Here is a 20,176-nt window from a genome sequence, read left to right on the forward strand (position 1 = left end):
ATTTAGATTGAAACCGCTTTCATTCCTATGATTGAATTTTCAAAAAACCCTTTCCCTCCCAGAACATCTCAGGAACCCCCACACTAGACTTAAAAGAACAGAACTAAATAGACGCTATCGACTACTTAAAAGGACTCTTAGACGATAGATCAAAACTCTCTCTAGACAACAAAAGACTGATTTATACTTCTATTTTGAAACCCATCTGGGTGTATGGAATAGAACTGTGGGGTTCAACCAAACGCTCCAATCTCCAAAGGATTCAATCTCTTCAATCTATAAAATACTTCAGAACTATAGTAAACGCTCCATTTTATGTCTCCCAACCTGGACTATACACACTGACCTTCAACATTCATTTTATCACCCAAATCGCCGAGAATAAGATACAGAAAACTCCATTTCAACCAGCAATCTCATATAAATCCTCTAGCTCAAAATCTCTGCTTCTAGAACTCTTCCTGATAACCCGGGGACAAGACGTCTTAAAAGAGACAGTGTGGCCTCGTGATCTCCTCACAAGTGAACAGAGAGTGACTAACCATATAATAGGATGAAAAAATAATTGCCATTTCAGTCGTGATACATTTATTCTTCCGAGCTTTCGACCTAGAGACTAGGTCATCTTTAGGGCTAGTTTACAAAGTAATATTTTTACATTACAGGGTTGGTGTGTCTTCTGTCTTGTCTGTTCAGTCCCTAGGTCGAAAGTTCGGTAGAATAAATGTATCACGACTAAACACTGGCATTTATTTTTTGATCCTATTCAAAAATTCAAACTATGAATCAGTCACCAAAAATAATGAACAGCTAGCCATGTAAAGTTTTGGAGTGTAACCACTGCGGTAACTTCTCCACACGTTACCTTATCATTTACTACTCTATTCTATCATTGTTACTTATAGCGCTAACGCGCTGATTGTAGCACAATAAACGCAAAATAAAAGAAGAACATCTCAAAGAAGGAATTCTGTTGAAAAACAAATTTCCAAAATGGGTTACGACAGTCTTATTTCCTCTTAACTACATTTTTACTACAACAAAAAGATAAGCTCTTACAGGAAAACTTGGCCAAGGTCTAAAGATATAAATAAATAATTGCGAAAAATGTATTATAAGAGCCAATGTTATCTAATATAAATGTATTATCCCCCCCAAAAATAGAGGACAACCCCTCTCCTTGATGATACAAAATATTTCACAGCCAAACTCACAATAAATATACGTCCGAATTAATTGACAGCCAACTGATTGAAAATGATGTCCTATTTTTTTTTTTTTTCTCAGATTCCTGAGAAAACAGTGAGAGAAACCGGAAACTCTGAGTAATGCTAAAAAAAGAAGGAAGCAAAGAAAATGGCTTGTTATACACCAAGTGGAATAACACTCTGATATATGCCCCTTCTCGAATTTGTCAATTTATTCATCCGGGACTGAGCGGAAGCTGAGGAAAACTGCTTCTTTGCCATTCCCCCTCCTTAATTCACTTAGAAAGATAGAATTACAGCGAATATATTATTTATTTATTTAATAATGAAATTCCTAAAATTGGGCTCAAGAGAAACCTCTCAAATCGTATACTTCCGGTGTCCAATCAAAATTTAAAATCTAAATGCTTACAATACTGTTTCTTATTACTGCAAATAGACGTTGATAATATTGCCAGTACAGTGCTTATTTCAATCGTGCTGATAATAATCCCCACGTTCGTATGAATGGCACGTCGTGGAACTACGTTAGTGGTACTTCTTCCTTTTTTATTTATTTCCTTAAACGATGTGATTTATTTACACTCACGAAGACCATTCTATTGTGATTTTAAACATTTATTGTGATTTCTAAACATTTATTTTGATCTTTGATATTCACCCAATCCTAAGTCTCTCAAGCAATTACCTCTTTTATTCAAGACCTTTTGACCCATATTTCTTAGATTCTCTTACTACTGCCTAGGTATTACAAGATATTGTTTTCGTGTTTAATAATTATTATCAATTTAAATAAAGGTTATATCAGTTATACAGCAAACTATTCTCTACAATTCGGTAAAGAATTCATTGAAATCCAAGCAATAACAAAGGAGACAGAAAAGTTTGAAAATTGAACGAATTTGAAAAACACAAATCTTTAACCTTCTATATCTCGTTAAGTATTATCACAAAAAAAATCGCTATTTATATCAGTTATACAGCTAAGTTTTCTCTACAATTTGGTAAAGAATTTATTGAACTAACCTTCTATATCTCATTAACTATTATCACTAAAACATCGCTATTTATATCATTTATACACCTAACTATTCTCTACAATTCGGTAAAGAATTCATTGAAATCCACGCAATACAAAAGGAGATAAAAGCGTTTGAAATATGAACGAATTTGAAGACCCCAAAACTTTAACCTTCTATATCTCGTTAACTATTATCACTAAAACATCGCTATTTATATCAGTTATACAGCTTACTATTCTCTACAATTCGGTAAAGAATTCATTGAAATCCACGCAATACAAAAGGAGATAAAAGCGTTTGAAATATGAACGAATTTGAAGACCCCAAAACTTTAACCTTCTATATCTCGTTAACTATTATCACTAAAACATCGCTATTTATATCAGTTATACAGCTTACTATTCTCTACAATTCGGTAAAGAATTCATTGAAATACAAGCAATACAAAAGGAGATAAAAGCGTTTGAAATATGAACGAATTTGAAGACCCCAAAACTTTAACCTTCTATATCTCGTTAACTATTATCACTAAAACATCGCTATTTATATCAGTTATACAGCTTACTATTCTCTACAATTCGGTAAAGAATTCATTGAAATACAAGCAATACAAAAGGAGATAAAAGCGTTTGAAATATGAACGAATTTGAAGACCCCAAAACTTTAACCTTCTATATCTCATTAATCATTATCACTAATACATCGCTATTTAAATCAGTTATACAGCTAAGTTTTCTCTACAATTTGGTAAAGGATTTATTGAAATCCACGCAATACAAAAGGAGTTATAAACGTTTGAAATTTGAATGAATTTGAAAACCACAAAACTTTAACCTTCTATATCTCGTTAACTATTATCACTAAAACATCGCTATTTATATCAGTTATACAGCTAACTATTCTCTAGAATTCGGTAAAGAATTCATTGAAATCCTAGCAATACAAACAGAGATATAAACGTTTGAAATATGAACGAATTTGAAAACGTAATCGAAAACATCTGAAATTTAACCTTCTATATCTCATTATCTGTTGTCACCAAACTATTGCAATTTATACCAAGGATAGAGCTAACTTCTGGCTACAAATCGATACAGAATTCATTGAAATCTGATAAATACAACATAAAGAAAACAATAAACTTTTTGGGATATTCCTCTTTGAATTATTCTGACGACCAACAGAACAAAGTAGGATTTCCTGTTCAGTGGATATTGGAACGTAAATTCCTAATAAATATTGAAAAATACAATAACTTTAAGAACTCCAATTTCCTACTTAATGAAGAGAGGGTAAGAAGAAGAAGTAATAAAAATAATAATAAAAACCTGCAATAAAAGCTCTTAAAAAAGTAATGTCCTGGATAAATATGAGAATAAATTATTTTGATATTTAAAACGAAATATAAATAATTCTTAAATACATACATGTAATTTAAAAAAAAAATTATCCCGTTGGATAAACGGGACGCGGTAGCATTATTTCCCTACACATAGATGCATATTTAAGCCCTATAATGCATTAAAGGGGATATAAAAGGCGGGTTTGAATAAGTTGGCAAGAGTGTAAGCCCTTAGACATTTTTATAATAATAAAGAGGCGGATGTAAATTTTTCCATTTTTACGTTTTAGTTATGGTTTTATAATTTGTTTTTATTTATTTTTTGAGCCTGTTTTTATGTACGTATAGTACATAAAACATAGCCCAATAGTTTTACAACACTGCTCAATTTTAGGTTTCCTTTATACCTATATTCTGACTACTTCCTTTTTAATAGAAGTCTATGGAAAATAAAGTCATTAGAAAGAATAAAACAATATATTACTATGAACAATTATACTAACAATATGGCGAAAAAAAGCGGAAGCGGGGTTGTTGGTGTTAGCACAGACTTCCTTTTACAATTCTCAAGATTCGATTTATTAAAACTGTAAGAGTATCGATATTTCGTTTGTCCAGAAAATTTTAATAATTATACATGAAAAATTAGGGAGAAGCTCTCTCACCAGTCAAACTCCTATTAATTTTCCGGAAACAAGATAAAAAAATGAAAATTATAAATCTAAAGTTAGAGAAAAATCTTACGATGTAATTCCACCAAACCCCCTCAAAATGAAAAATCCGTTCATTAAAATGGTACTTGTAAAGTAATATTTAATAAGTACGTAGGTGGTAGGACCGTACTTTACTTTCCAAAGAAACTTTAGAGAAAACCCTGAAAACTAATTTTTTTCCCTTCAAAAATGATTGAAAATCAGGTAGGTAATTTAAAGAAAAATTACGGTATAGTAGATGGAGCTCAACGTTACCACTGTGAGGGAAACTTACATCTGTAAGAAAGAGAAAAACTGAAGAAAAAGCAAAGCAAAACAAACGTCACGATTGGGGAAAATCGATTTAAAGATTTCCCACCAAAATGGAATTAAATTTTAAAGATAGATAATTTTACCTGGCCATTTCCTTAATGGTGAACTTAGTGAAATCAGCTTACCTGGAAAAAAGAAAAATCAAAGTTATAGGCTTAAACTTCAGTTTTATCATGCATAACATGAGTTAAACATGTTTTTATGTTGCAGGAGAGATAAATATGTTGCTGGAAAATTTCCAAATTTAAGAAAAACTTCTAAAATGGAAATATCATTTCACTGGAAAGATTTTTCCCACTTTTCTGTAAGTTCACTATGGAAAAACGTTTTCCATCCCCTATGAAACAGAATATCATCAATTCTGCTGAAAGCGGAAGTCTCCAAGAACCAGTGGTTTATTGGGGCAGCAATTAAACGCTGGTAGGAGTAGGATGGGATTCATTTTCAGTTGTGGCTATTAGGGTGTGGGATACTCTCAGAGCATTGGGGGTTATTGCCCCTATTTCCATCGTTACCAACCTCTTGTGTAGTCCGCCTCTTCACACCCCAAATACCGGCATGTCACCCGACATACACACTCACACACTTGAATGGGTATTTTACAACCACTTCAGCGTATCGCTTTTGCTATAAACACATGCAGTTTTTAACCTTTTATATATATTCAAATAGGTAAATTAGTATATAATTTTCTTTTTAGCAGTTCCTTGTAGTAAAAGAAAGTACTGCAATCGCATAAATTATGACTGGAATTGGTGATAATCTTAGATTAGATTAAACTAGGGCAGCCTCAAGGCCTACGCCATTGCGACCCCTTTGTGGATCTATTGTGGCTCCCCTCTGGCGATAATCTTACTTCCCTTTCGATTAATGGACCAAAAATGAGCAACAATGCTCAAAAAAAAAAATGAATACAAAATAAAATAAACAAATCAATGACCTCAAAATTAAATATTCAAAAAAGATATATTTTTTTTGAAACACATTATCTACATCACATTTACCTCATTCTATTTTTCGTTACAACTACGGCAGGTTATTTTATCTAAGGGTTATTTATAAAAGGTTATATTTTCAGGATGTGAATACCCATTAGAGGGAAATTTTACCTCAACTTTTCTAGTCATTTATATTTTTTATCTCTTGGAAAAAAAGATAAGATTGGTTGGAGCAACATGGGGACTTAACTATCGCGACGTTTTATGGGCCTTCCCCCACTACTTCTTACTATCGATATGCTATTGGTATTTATAGGGTAATTTGCGTGTATATATAATATTTTGGGCCGCTTATTTAAATAAATAATATGAATAAAAACATTCAATGACATTTTTTAAAAATTTAAATTCATTAAAGTGAAATAACATTAAATTCAAAATTACTGTCGGTATTTATGGTAGCTGTAAGGACGCAAAATGGCTATAGAATCAGGACGAATCGAGAAGTCGTTGAACTGTTCGGTGAGCCTGATATAGTAGCCACTATATCTGGTAGACTACGATGGCTGGAACATTTGCATCGAATGGAGGAGATTTTGAGGTCCCAGGAAAGCTCTATATGGACACCCTGGTGGAAAAAGGCCGAGGGGTAGGCCTCGACTAGGATGGTGTTGACCGACGTGCAGGAAGATTTGGAAGCCCTTGGTCAGCAGAGATGGCAAGAAATAGAGATAGGTGGAGAGCTGTAGTGGCTGAGGCTCGGGTCCTTCATGGACCGTTATAGCCCTTGAGTAAGTAAGTAAGTTTAAGGTAGCAACCCTACTAACCATCTTGAAGATCGTCCATCTTCCAGAGGTCCAGATTTCTATCCCCTTAAGACATGGGTTGATCAGATTTTTATACAGGCAAAGATATGTCAGTGGCAATTATAAAGAAACTGCAGTAAAAAACAAAAAATTCCCCAAGCTGACGGGGAATCTTTATAGGGTATTGTCAACTCAGAAGGAACCTGAATAAACAGGGAATGGTATCCCAGATTGACTGGCAGAGTTGACACCCCTACCCGCTAGAACCCTTTCAGTTTCTAGGGATCTCATAGATATATTGGCCTAATGAAGAGGTTGTAAAGTTTAGTCTAATATCGATTTAGAGAAGATGGATATTTAAGATAACCAGTGCAAACTGATGCTCTGGTTACAGTTACAGTTTCTGTAACTCAACCAACCCGCATAGCCACGCCCTGAAGAGGACAATATATTTGTCGAAACGTTGGCAAAGAGACTAGTTGTTTTATTTGACCGATTCCTCGCAAATCTTCCATCCTAAGTTTAACAATTTACGGTCACGAAACCAACATATTCAAATTAGTATAACTTTTGACTCGGAGTAACTACGATGTTCGTTTAAGTTTTAATCGTCAGTCTATGACACAGCCACAGTTGGCTTGTTTTTTTTTTCTTTCTAGGTGATCCTTACAGTTCACTTTCCGGTAATTGGACAATAATATTACCTGTAACGACAGAACATCACTGGAGAAAGCTCTAGAACCGGAAAATTGTTTTCATTGTCTACTAATTTTTGTGGTTTAAGAAATTGCTAACATATGGCGGGTCTTCATAGAGTCTTCTTTAGTTACAATGTTGCCCATCACTAGACAGTGAGCTGTACGAATCACCCAGGAAGAACAAAATTTTGGATTCAAACCAGTATGCTAACTACTGAGTCAATGCCTTCTCTATCTACTAGTTCATTACTAGAGGAATATCGTAATAAAACAGGGTCTTTTACCGGAACTCGTAACTAGCAGAAGTGCTAGCTGGTTTCGGCAACTGAAAGGCGCGACAACCGGAAGTAGGCTCTATCTAGCTCTTTCACTCCATTAGGAGTGAAAAGGGAAGCCAAAAATCAATATTTTTATGACATCTTTATTTATCATCATATTCAAAATCTGTACAAAATTTACTAAAACTGTTCGAATTTAGTGTTTCTTCGTCGTACGATAGAAATGTTCGCTCCATCAACGGATTCCTTAGTTCCGGTATAAATGGTGGCCTCACTTTACGATTCAATATGTCCATCCATGGGCTTCCGCTAAGCCAATTATGTTTTTTAATCGTTTTGATACCGTACATTGTTAAGCCAGCCCTATATCTTAAATCAGGGTATAACATTTTCATTAATAGATCTTTCAAATCATAGGTGAAAAATACTGGCATCTTAAAGATACCATTCAGTATTCTATCAGCTGTTTTCTCCTGAATACCACAATAGAAGGGCGTAAACCCAGCGCCCATTTCATAGATGTTAACAGCTAGTGCCCACCAATCGGCTGAGAAACCATAACCTTTCAAATTGTTTAAACATTCCGGTGCTGTATACTCTAAACTCATACAATGGGTATAAGTTCGACATTTTATATATTTAGCTTTCATAAAGCCAATCAATTTTATATAACCATTGGGTTCGACTAGGATATTCTCTGGTTTTAGATTTCTATAGATAATGTTCACAAAATGTAGATATTCTAAGGCTAAGATTAACTGTACGGTGTAGAATTTGATCAGACTTTCGTCCAGTCTAATGTTTTCCTGTAGATAGGCGCGTAAAGTATATCCGGCTATGAACGGAAATCCAAGATGGATGTGCTGTTCATCTTTATATAAGAATTCTAAATGGCCAATAAATGGGAACTTCGTCGCCGTCAATATACTCTTTTCATACTTGATGGACTTCAACAGATCCCAACTCAGGGCGTTCTTTTTATTGTAACTTTTGATCATATAATACGTAATCATAGGCTTATCATCTTCGTTTACCAATCTTTTTGCAAAGTACAACGTATATAGATCCTCAAAGCAAAGTTGTACATACTGTATTTCCGTACTGTCCACAGTTATCGGCAATTCTCTTAGCCTGTTTTTCACCATATACTTCTCCGTAGCTAGGAAAGCTTTCCAATCTCTTATGTAAGGAATATGGCAGGATGTGTGGCATGGTTTGAGAAAATCATAAAAATAAGGATGCTTTCTTCCTTTACTTTTTCTTCTCACTACCTCTTCCGGTATGCATTCCTCTTCAACATCATCTTCTGGCTCTATGATTAATTCCTGCCTCAATGATAGCCTTACATCTTCATATTCTGCAAAGAGGAGGTCATCAGTTATCTCTTCGCTATCATTTCCCCTATCAACTTGCTCATCAACATTATCTTTCGATTTAGACATAGTTTTCTATTTGTTTCTATAGATAACTAGCAAATCACTTTCAACGAAACATGTGTAAAATTAAAATAAATTAAAAAAAAGAAATTCATTTTATTATTTCAAAATAATCGATTATATCAATGATACGCAAACTTATTCAACGCGATCTAATTTCCTGTAACGATAAATCGACCATCAAAATTTCCCGATTGTATAAAAAATAAATAAATAAAAACTTAAATTTCAGAGAGTGGGAAAACAAAAAAAATTATTAAATTTAAGAATAGACCCCCCCCTAATGAGCGTGGTCTAATATTGAAGTAATACGTAGGTGATAGGTGTTTGTATCTGACGCATCTTTATTGTATTCCTGATCGGTTTCGAACTTTCATTCACCATTAGAAGCAAATTTAACAATTATTTGAGTTGCATTAAACTTGCTGACAGAGTGAAAAAATAAACAAGAAACGTAAACAAGGTAATGTATTTGTGTTATTTTAAAATGGTAAAGAACTGTAAAACAGTTTTTATATAAAGAGGGCGCTGTCCGGAAGTCTCAAGTGCATTTTAAAAAAAAAAGCACCAACGATTTCAGCACTTTAAATTAAAAAACAAACTAAGTAATAAATGTTTAATGAGGCGCCACGGTAGCCGAGCGGTTATAGGCTAGACCCGCAAAGCTAAGATGTATTGTTGGTTTAGTGGGTTCGATTCCCAGTGTCTAGGCCTTGGATTTTATTTAATGGTTAATATGAGAAATTTATAGTAAAGAATGCGGTTATAGGCTAGAGCCGCAATGCTAAGATGTATTGTAGGTTTAGTGCGGTGTTTCCCAACGTGGGGCCCACGCCCCCCAGGGGGGCAATTTGATAGTTAAGGGGGGCAATTCGAAAATGGACTCGACACGACTTTAACACTTTCGCTCCGGGCCATTTAAATGCAATGCTAGATATCGGTGCCAAATTTAACAAAAAAAGCAAATTCTTAAATAATTGCGGTAAATAATTATTAGGTATAATTCCGTTTGACAAGACCAAAATATCAACTGGGTGATTGGCGTCGTCAAGTAAACTTCGTCCGGGGTTCACCGCGGAGCGTGCAGTCTGCCGTGGGGAACCCCGGACGTTTTAAAAACTCGCTAAACAGCGCAGTTGTTGGTACTTAATTGGCCTATCGATGCATATCAAATATGCAGTATCAAGAAGAACTCGCAGAATTGCAAAATGATGAGTCAGTTAAAACTTTATTTAATATAAAAGGAGCGATGGCATGGCTTTGTGAGGAAACAGAAATCAAATACCTAAATTCAACCAGATGTGCAAGAAAACTATTGCTACCGTTTCCATCTTCATTTTTAGCTGAATGTGGATTTAGTGCTGTAAATGATTTACTGGTAAAAAAAGAAAGAAATCGGCTGGATATAACACAACGTGGAGACTTGAGACTGCAGCTAACCAAATTGGAACCTTATATAAAATCTCTGTGCAGCAAGCATCAAGCGCAAGGATCTCACTAAATTAAAATAATAAATTAATATAGAAAAATCTGTATTAAAATTATTTGGAATTTGAATTTCAGTTTTTCATTATATGTTTTGAAATTTTACTTACTGTGTTTTGTTAACAATTTCAGAGTGATTTCTTCCTAGAATCTATCATTTATGTTTCTTAAGTGAACGAATCAATTTTTTAATGTTAAAAATTATATATGTTACATAGGGGGGGCATGAAAATTTTATAAAGGTTAAGGTGGGGCATGACACAAAAAAGGTTGGGAAACACTGGTTTAGTGGGTTCGATTTCCCGGTCTTAGGCCTTGGGTTTTATTTAATGGTTAATATGAGAAATTTATAGTAAAGTATGTTAGGCGACCCGCAAAGCTAAGATGTATTGTTGGTTTAGTGGGTTCGATTCCCCCGTTCTCTAGGTCTTGGATTTTATTTAATGGTTAATATGAGAAATTTACAGTAAAGTATGTTAGGCAGTAATAGGCTAGACCCGCAATGCTAAGATGTATTGTTGGTTTAGTGGGTTCGATTCCCCCGTTCTCTAGGTCTTGGATTTTATTTAATGGTTAATATGAGAAATTTACAGTAAAGAATGTTAGGCGGTTATAGGCTAGACCCGCAATGCTAAGATGTATTGTTGGTTTAGCGGGTTCGATTCCCGGTCTCTAGGTCTTGATTTTATTTAATGGTTAATATGAGAAATTTACAGTAAAGTATGTTTGCTAGTCGCCTCCGTCCAAGACACCTAATTGGTAGTTGGACGTTAAGCCCCGTCTGAAAAAAATAGGCGATTACTTAATTTTTTTTACTACTTTTTAATAAATGTTTAATGATAAATAAGACTGTGAAGTGTCGTTTATTTCTATTTAAGTCATAACAATCATCGGGATAAATAATAATGATGATTAATCATCACAATAGAAGAGTTCCTCACTTTCTTCTTTTGGGATTTCAATTTTATGGACCAAAAAATTACCTCTTGGATTTCTAATATTAGGCAGATACAATGGTTTCAACCGTTTATGTACCAATTCATGCCAGTTGATAGATGTAAACCATCTGTCTTGTTTAATTTCATTAACACCAAGACGACTTAAACCGAAACGTTCTGTTGGTTCAATTTTTATAAATTTTTCAATAAAATTTCTCAAATCAAACGATAATACATGTTTAATATTATATTTACCACTGATTATATTTGTTAATAAAATTTCTTGACTTTGATCATAGAATGGTGTTATGCCTGTGCTCATTTCATATACTAAAATACCAAAAGCCCACCAATCAACACTTTTACCATAGCCTTGTAAGTTTATACATTCTGGTGCCATATATTCTGGTGTACCGCATATGGTATAAGTTCTACCATTATTTTCTAAATGTTTAGCATATTTAAAATCATGTACTTTTAAATAACCAATATGATCAACCATAATATTCTCTGGTTTTAAATTTCTAAATACAATATCTAAATTATGTAGATATTCTAAAGCTAATAATATTTGCGCTGAATAAAATTTAGCTAATTTCTCTTGTATAAAGCCAAATTTTTTAATAATTCTATATAAATCTTTACCAACAATCAATGGCATTATCAAATATGTATAATTTACATCTTGGGCTTCAAATTGTGCATTTATCGTGAATGGACAGCGAATTGTTTTTAAAATTTTAATTTCATTCAAAATATTAGAGCTTTTCTCCTCTAATTTACTAGTCAATATCTTTTTAACTGCACAGAATTTACCATTTTTTCCAAAATTAATTTTCATTAAATAAAGATTTCCATCAATTTTCTCACTGATTACGCCACGCAATTGAAAATCATTTACATCCAATTTTATAGGTTCTCTAATATTTAAATTGATCAATTCTTTTTCATTATTTAGAAAATCTTTCCATACTATATTCTCGCAAGAGCACATTCTCAAATTTTCTAAAACTTTTCTTTTAATTTTCCCCTTATATTTTAATAAATTCAATTGACTTTCCGTTTTTCTTTCGTATAATTTCTTTTGAAACCATGCTTCTAAATTTTTCTCCTGTTTATCATTACTTTGTCCTTCGCGTGCTGATGATTCTGGTGATAATGCCTGGGTATTGCTAAATAGATGTTGCATTTTTGGTTTTCTTTAAACTATAAATAAAACTTAAGTGAAAGGAAGAGAAAAAAATATGTAAACTTATTTAATGAAGTGAATTCATGGAATTACCCTAGTTGCTACGAAAATATTTCATATGAAATTTAAACTGTTTACATTACATTTACCTATATGATTTCCGATCGGACTTCCGGCTTTTTTATTTTTTTTTTTTAATTATTATTTGAGTTGTGCTCTGTCAAAGAAAAAGAAAACCACACAAATTTCGGTGTGATAAATATAATAAATAAATAAACCCAATTTCTAAGAACCTCATTTTTTTTCTCGAACTCCGAGGACCTCAAAAAAAAAGTAAGTTTTATTTTATTTTTTTTTTTTTGGACAACCAGAATTTGACGAAGAATTTTCTGGAGTTTACATCTTTACATCGATTCTCCAAAGTATCCTATATTGTATGCCGCAGATGCTTGGGTGTTGGAACAGAAGACAGCGCGAGAGAGACGTCCTAGCTGTAGAAAATTGGATTTTTAGAGAAGGTCTGCAGGATGTTCGAGGAGGGGGTCAAAGTGAGGAATGTTGATATCAGGGAAAGGATGGGAATGGAGAGAAACGTCCTGGATATTTTAGAGAGAGACTAAGGTATGGACATGTAAGGAGGATAGGTCCAGAGAGATTGTCTCCTAAGGTGGTGATGGACAGCGAGGTGGATGGCCGAAGGTGGAGAGAGGAAGACCCCCCAGAAGTGGGTGGAGGGACCAGGTGAAGAAGATGATGGCCGGGATATGGTCTGATAGAGGAACAGGCAGATGATCGTGTCGCTTGGAAGAAGGCTGAAGGGAACCACGAGTTGTGGAGAACCCTTAGGAAAAAAAGAAAAAAAAATGTTGGAGTAGCAGCGATCTGCAGCTGAAGAGACCTGGCATGCCATACCAAACCACTACTAGACCAAACCACTAACAGAAATAACCCATAAATACCAATGCACTTAGGTAGGGCTAGTTGCATTACTGGTAAAATATTTTATTAAATTTTTTTATTCAAAAAGAATTACAATTCTACATTGTCACCTCTTCAAAATAACTTCCTTCTGAAGCCACACAGTGCTGGAGACGTTTCTTCCACTCCTCATAGCAGTGCTCGAACTCCGATACTGGAATAGCCTTCACAGCTGGTCGGTTACAGCCGTTTTTGGATTTTTTAGATTCAATTGAAAATGACCCCCATTTTCTGGAACGTGTCACATTACTGGTGACGAGTCTAGGGTGTTTGAGTACGACCCATAAACCAAGCGCCAGAGCATGGAGTGGTGGCACACTTCAACCCTCTCCAAGGCTCCCCCAAAAAAAAGCAAGGATGGCGAAGTCGAAGAGATCAAATGTAGGCTGATTTGTTTTTTTTTTCGATATCCACGGAATCGTCCGCAAAGAGTTTCTGACCTCAAGGTCAAACGGTCAATCAAAACACTTTTACCGAGAGGTTCTTGAAAAAAACTTCGAAAAAGGGTCATTCGAATGTGAGACCAAGAACATCAAGAACAAGTGGGTTGTTGCATCACGATAATGCTCCTTGTCACACAGCAATTTCAATAAACCAGAGTTTTTGGCCCTGTAAAAACATTCCTGTGGCTCTTCACAGCCTCCTTATTCGCCTGACTTGAGTCCTTGTGACTTTTTTTTTTCTCTTCACCTCAAGGGAACTCATTTTGGGACAGTCCGAAAACATTCAAACGGCTGTAACCGACCAGCTGTGAAGGCTATTCCAGTATCGGAGTTCGAGCACTGCTATGAGGAGTGGAAGAAACGTTTCTAAGCGCTGTGTGGCTTCAGAAGGAAGTTATTTTGAAGGTGACAATATAGAATTGTAATTCTTTTTGAATAAAAAAAATCAGTCTCATTACTTAATTTACAGACCTCGTATGTGGTTTCTAAAATAGAAAAAGGGTCCTCGCTGATGATGCTATTAACATCGATTTCCCTTCTGTTGTTTTAAAATAAAGTTTTGAATCATGGAAACTACTTGTATTATAAACATTTAATAGTAAACACAAACTAAGGGAGATTTAAGAGAACAAATTTCCTGGCCGAAGCATACGGAGGTTAGGAACAAGAATTTCTATTAGACGGGGAATGTGTGGTGTCGACCTCTGCACGAGATTTATTAACTTTACTACTGAAGCTGAAGAGGAGATTTTGGAGTAAAGGGTTCCCCCCCACCGCAGATTCTAGGTTCAATTATGGCTTCGTTCAAGATGAAACAGCCTCAAACTTCTACAGCCATTTATGGACCACAAACTTTGACTGCTTTGTCTCAAAATAATCTGTTAAAAAGCAAGTAACAGTGATTCTTTTCAATAAGTAATTAAAAGGCTAAAGCAAGGCTTAGTAAAGGGCTAAGTGGGTAGAGGCTAAGGCGAACTTCGTACTGCGTTATCTCGTAATAGACAGAGAGAGAGATATGTAAGAGATTTGAACCCAGCAACTCAGCGAGAGAAAAGTAAAGCTAATTATTACTATCCAGTTACACACCTGCCTGTATCATATCAACCATTGATAAGGGCACTCATTTTCTCGCACACCTGCCTGTATCATATCAACCATTGATAAGGGCACTCATTTTCTCATTACTTCTACTTCTTTTTTGTCTTTTAGATTAGATTAGATTAGTCTAGGGCGGCCTCAAAGCCTACGACACTGCGACCCCTTTGGTCTTTTGTCTTTTAAGACCGAATCATTCTGGGAATTCCATTTAGAGAGGCAGACATATCGCTACCAAACGTCGCCGCTAACTGAGTCGAGCATGTTTATACATGCCTGCAGGCCTTCAGGCTAGGCACTGGGCCAAGTACGATATACTTGTCTTCAGTAGTTAAAGGGTTAACGAGGAAGGGCTTTGTGTGTACAATAGTTGTTCGACTTGCAGATTCTTGCACAAACGTTTGGTAAGAATAAAACAAAAAAAAACTTACATTCCTTAAAAGTTACTGAGATAAAGGAGGTTAAATTTTGGAGTGTTTCAAATGGTTCAAATTTCAATATCTCTCTTCCTAGCTGAAACCCAAGGGCAGAGCTAAAGAGATGACGGACCAAAAGGCAGGAATTAGCTATCCCACGCGGAGATCTCGAGTTCGAATCCAGCTGGTGGTCCTTAGATCTTTCTAAGAGCTTCTAGCAGCTCCACTGTCCAGCGATGGACATTGTTGCCTTTAATAAGAGAATATTGTCCCGGAGATCGGCAGTGCAGTGAAATAAAAGCTCCAGACGGCAATAAACTTTGATGTGATACGTTTTAAATTTAAAAAATTTAACTACGTCTTCTTAGCAGTTTTTTTTTTTTTCTTGACGTGAATACGTCTTTAAATTTGCTATCATATGGAAGCAATCCAAAAAACCTAATGATAACAATATCGGGGGATACAGTTTGGCATTACAGTTTCGAATCTATCGTCTACATCCAAAATTAAATTAGACCATTGGATAGCTAAAGGATCAAAGAATTCATGACGATAAGCGAGGACTGTGACGCATCGCACGCGGTTGAGGAGGGAGCGCCGCCATTTTGAGATCATTTTGCTGCGTATCGAGATTTGCAATTAGTATAACTTTTGACTCGGAGAAGCTACAATGTTCGTTAAGGTTTTAATCGTCAGCTGTCGTTACAATCTATCCATTGTATATAAAACATTAGTTGTAAAATAGTGACAGTGAATATAATAAGGTGTTAGAATAAAAAAATATTATCAAAAATATATAATGTCGGCCTATACGCGGTCGAAAAGCCAAAACCAAATACAGAGATCGTGTACGGTTGGAAAGGGCTTCTCAAGAATAATCGAATGGTAATAATAAAACACCATATGTCCGAGTCAAGCTGTGCCGAGAACGTAAAAGAATGAATGCGGCCGAACGGATCAACGACGGTGTCAGTACATCTGCAGCTGGGGCGGTTGAAATTATGGAAGTGGATGATGAAATCGCTTCTACATCGACAACGGGACTGTATAGGCATAGATTGTGTTCGATCGTCGATTTGTTTCCTTGATTTCATCCTAAATACATAAATAAAAATATTTTATATAAAAAATATAACCCGTTACGTAAACGTATTCACGTACCAACACACGGCCGTGTCCATGACAGAGCCACAGTTTTTTTTAAAAAAAAGTTTTTAAAATGTTCCGGAAATATGGTGCATAATTCCGGATGTTGATCGAAATAACCAAATATAACTTTGTTCACATACACTCCGCTTTCTATAAAAAAAACCCTTCTTTCGGATACAACAATCCGCAAAAAAAAAGTGTGTTCGTTAACACAAGGGAAAAGGAATATTTGGGCATAATCACAGTACTTCCTCTTTGAAGTAGAGGTGAGAGACAGGAAGAAAGGTTAATGGCGCGGGGGGAAGGGGGAACAGTCTGACGTAGTTATCCGCCTTCACTAAGTTATTAACATCAATGTATCCCAAATTAAAGGTAGTTCTTAGTCTTCGTGTGGAAGGCAAAACCCATCCCCCCCACAGGCCTTCCATGTATGCAGAGAGGAATTCAGTAGCGACCGACACTAATATTACGTACAACACAGCATCCTACACTATCCTCATCCTAACTTTATTGTCTTTTATAATTAATATCTGTGAAACATTATACGCCTCCATTATTTCAGGTCTTTGGACACCACAGAGCATGTTAACAAAATCGAGAATTAAATCCCATTCTGTTGGCTAGAATTACATTCCTGGAGAAAGTTAATTTAACTAGAGAGCACTAGCTTTCTAGCAGAGTTACGAATTACCGGAAATGCAAGTTTCGAAGTAAATTTACAACTTTAGCTCGATATGGCTCAAAAATATGAGAAAATTTAATTGTCCTTTATCCTACACAGACATTTCCCTACATCAAAGACCCTAGCCCTAACCGGGGTTTCTGCCCCCCTTTCCTTCTTGGCCTTATGGTGAATCCAAATTAGCCAACATGCGGTGTCTGTCTTTAAGAAGTTGGTAGTTTGTCTGTTTGTACGTATAGTTTTAAAATCATTGTCTGTATGGTTGCGTGAAAGTTATATTTTAATTATACTTGTCCTAACGGTAGTTACACAAGTCTGGGTAAAATTTTTTGGGTAAGTCAGTCTAGTGTTTAGGTTTGCCGGAAGTAGCCCTAATCGGTTCCAAACATTTCCCACAAATCACTATAATCCTACACAAATTCTTTTTATCGTACCTGTAAGCTCCCTTCACATCCTAGGAAACCCAGACTGTCGACTGAAGCGCCACTAGCATCGAGACTTCCTTAATCGATATTCGAGCTATCAACTTATAGGGGGGAGCAGACATCTTTGGATGACTACTCCTTCATTTGTACCTGAATGTGATGCCAATATTAATCCACATTGAACTATCTATCAAATTGGCGTTACAACCCTTGGTGGGTCCTAGCCTTCCCAATGAGTCCATTCCATAGTTCCCGATCATTTGCAGCCGCTTTCCAATTTCTCACCTTTAACAGGGGTTTTTGCGTCACTGATGACACCATACTCCCATCTCAACTTTTTGGTCTGCCTACTCCTCTCTATCCGCCTATCTCCATCTCGAGCTTTTCTTCTGGGAATCGATCTGTCATCCATTCTCGCAACATGCCCAGCCCGTCTCAGTCTTCCCAACATTATCACACAGTAACACATCCACCTCTCCGAAAACAGTTGATATAGCTCCCTATTTCGTCTCTCCTTCTCCACACATCTCCCTCCTTCACAGGACCGAAAAAATCCTTCGAAGGATTTTTGCTTTCAAAGAACAGGAGCTTGTCTCACTCACAAATATTGGACAAAAAAGAAAAGCCCCATTTACACAGAATGTTTTATTAGAAACTCTACCTTTAGAGATAAGGTATATTCTAATAATAAGTTAGATGTGTACAACTTAAAATACGAACATTTATTGAGCGAATTAAGTGTTAACACTTCCTTCGACTTGATAAAGGTACCGGAAAAGATGAGAACCGCGGCCTTCGAAGATTACATTTCTTCCCATTATCCGGGCTCATATCGTTTATTTACAGATGGGTCCAAAATCAATAATAAAGTCGGAAGTGCTGTGTATGATCCGGTTCGGAACTATTTTACGATAATTAAATTAGAAGATGAGGCGTCCATCTATACAGCGGAGCTAATGGCTATTTTAACGGCTTTAAAATATATTTATTCGTTGTCGGAGAAAAAATATACCATTATTAGTGACAGCCAGAGTGCGTTGTGTAAATTATCACATGTACACAACCAGTCTACAGGAATGAATCACATTATCGCAGAGATTGTAGAAACTATTGCCATTTTTAAAGAGAAGGGAGTCTGCATTAATTTTTTGTGGGTAAGGGGTCATTGTGGTATAAAAGAGAATGAAATTGTTGATACACTTGCAAAGGAAGCCACCAATAGTGGGGAAATGGCTAATTATAAATTACCACACACCGATATCAAGGGTATAATTGCAAAAGCAGCACTACAAAAATGGCAGACAGATTACAATAATGGTGATAAAGGTAGATTCTATAAAACTATGGCAGATCAGTTACCTAGAGACAACCATGGTTTAAGGGAACTGTCACTAATAAATGGGTTGTTACGACAATAAGCAGGCTGAGAGCGAACCACGCGGTGTGCGGATCGTATCTACACAGGATAAACAAAAGGTCCTCTCCTCTTTGCGTAGATTGCAATGAGGAGGAGGATTTCAAACATGTAATAATGATATGTCCAAGTTATGTGGTAGAAAGGAAACGAATGTTTGACGATATATACAGGTATTTAGATGCACCATTTCGCTACGAAGACATTATATTCTCCACCAACATTTATGTGCTTAAGTCGATAGCAGAGCTAGCAATGAAATATGAATGTATTTAAAAGCTATAGCCGAATTAGAATGAATGGAAGAAAATGCTTAGAGAAGGATTACGTGATTTTAATTTTGGTTAAGCTATAAGGATGGCAGGAGCACAGAGTGCTGCTCCATCCATTAGCAGTAGTTTATGTAAATAGCAGTATATAGTAGAATGATGAATGTGTGAAGCGAATGTATTTGTAGGTAAGAATGGAGAGTGAGTGATATTCTAGTGATAAGCACCTAGACGATGCTGGCTGTATGGCGGAAGCCAATGACAAAAAAAAAAAAAATCAGGAGCTTGTCCTCATCGACTCTGGGAACTGTCCACGTCAATACTGGGCGAATCAATGTTTTATATAGCCTCACTTTCGTGTTCCTAGAGATCAGGCTACTCTTCATATATAGGATCAGACCGAAATAGCACCTATTAGCTATCGTTATTCTTTTGCCGATCTCCTGCGAAATGATATTGGAGGTATTGGACTTGGGAGCCAAGGTACACGAACTCTTCAACTTCAGCAATCACATTTAACTAATTGGACATATTATACAGGTGTAAATTTCAAAAAGAAAATTATCTAACAAGATTTGTTGGAACTTAATTATCACAGAATGAGATGTAAGTTATATATTACACCAGACTAATCTTACATCAGTGCACAGAATCCTGAAAGATGCCAACAGAGAATAATTCTCACGTAGATAACAAGCCTTGGTTTAGACAATGGTCAGGTGTGATAACAGCACAACCATGTAGAATATATTAACTAAGTTGTTGAAAAGAGCAACATATCTACATTTCTGATTTCAGTAACAACACTGCATTCTTAATGAACACCGCCATGTTTGTTGCAAGAATTTACAATTGGATTAAAACTTTTGTAGCCATGCAGATTTAACGTAAGAAACAGAATATAAATAAATAAACATGGAAAAAATGGTAATGTATGTAA

The 20,176-nt window shown here is 35.6% G+C and overlaps 3 protein-coding genes across 6 annotated transcripts in view; all 3 read right to left on the bottom strand.

Annotated features, from left to right (window-relative positions):
* The window catches only part of LOC141457938 (uncharacterized), a 376,780-nt gene that overhangs the window by 328,747 nt on the left and 27,857 nt on the right, over positions 1-20,176 (bottom strand). The window lies entirely within an intron of this gene.
* On the bottom strand, positions 7,457-8,826 carry LOC141458036 (cAMP-dependent protein kinase catalytic subunit 1-like). The gene has a single exon (XM_074135530.1). The coding sequence runs from the start codon at positions 8,757-8,759 to the stop codon at positions 7,461-7,463; it is 1,299 nt and encodes a 432-aa protein (XP_073991631.1). The 5' UTR covers positions 8,760-8,826; the 3' UTR covers positions 7,457-7,460.
* On the bottom strand, positions 11,065-12,474 carry LOC141458079 (cAMP-dependent protein kinase catalytic subunit gamma-like). Its single transcript, XM_074135636.1, has one exon. The coding sequence runs from the start codon at positions 12,363-12,365 to the stop codon at positions 11,151-11,153; it is 1,215 nt and encodes a 404-aa protein (XP_073991737.1). The 5' UTR covers positions 12,366-12,474; the 3' UTR covers positions 11,065-11,150.

The sequence above is a fragment of the Rhodnius prolixus genome, unplaced genomic scaffold (assembly GCF_049639745.1).
Source record: "Rhodnius prolixus isolate KJV_2025 unplaced genomic scaffold, Rpr scaffold_5, whole genome shotgun sequence".
NCBI lineage: Eukaryota > Metazoa > Arthropoda > Insecta > Hemiptera > Reduviidae > Rhodnius > Rhodnius prolixus.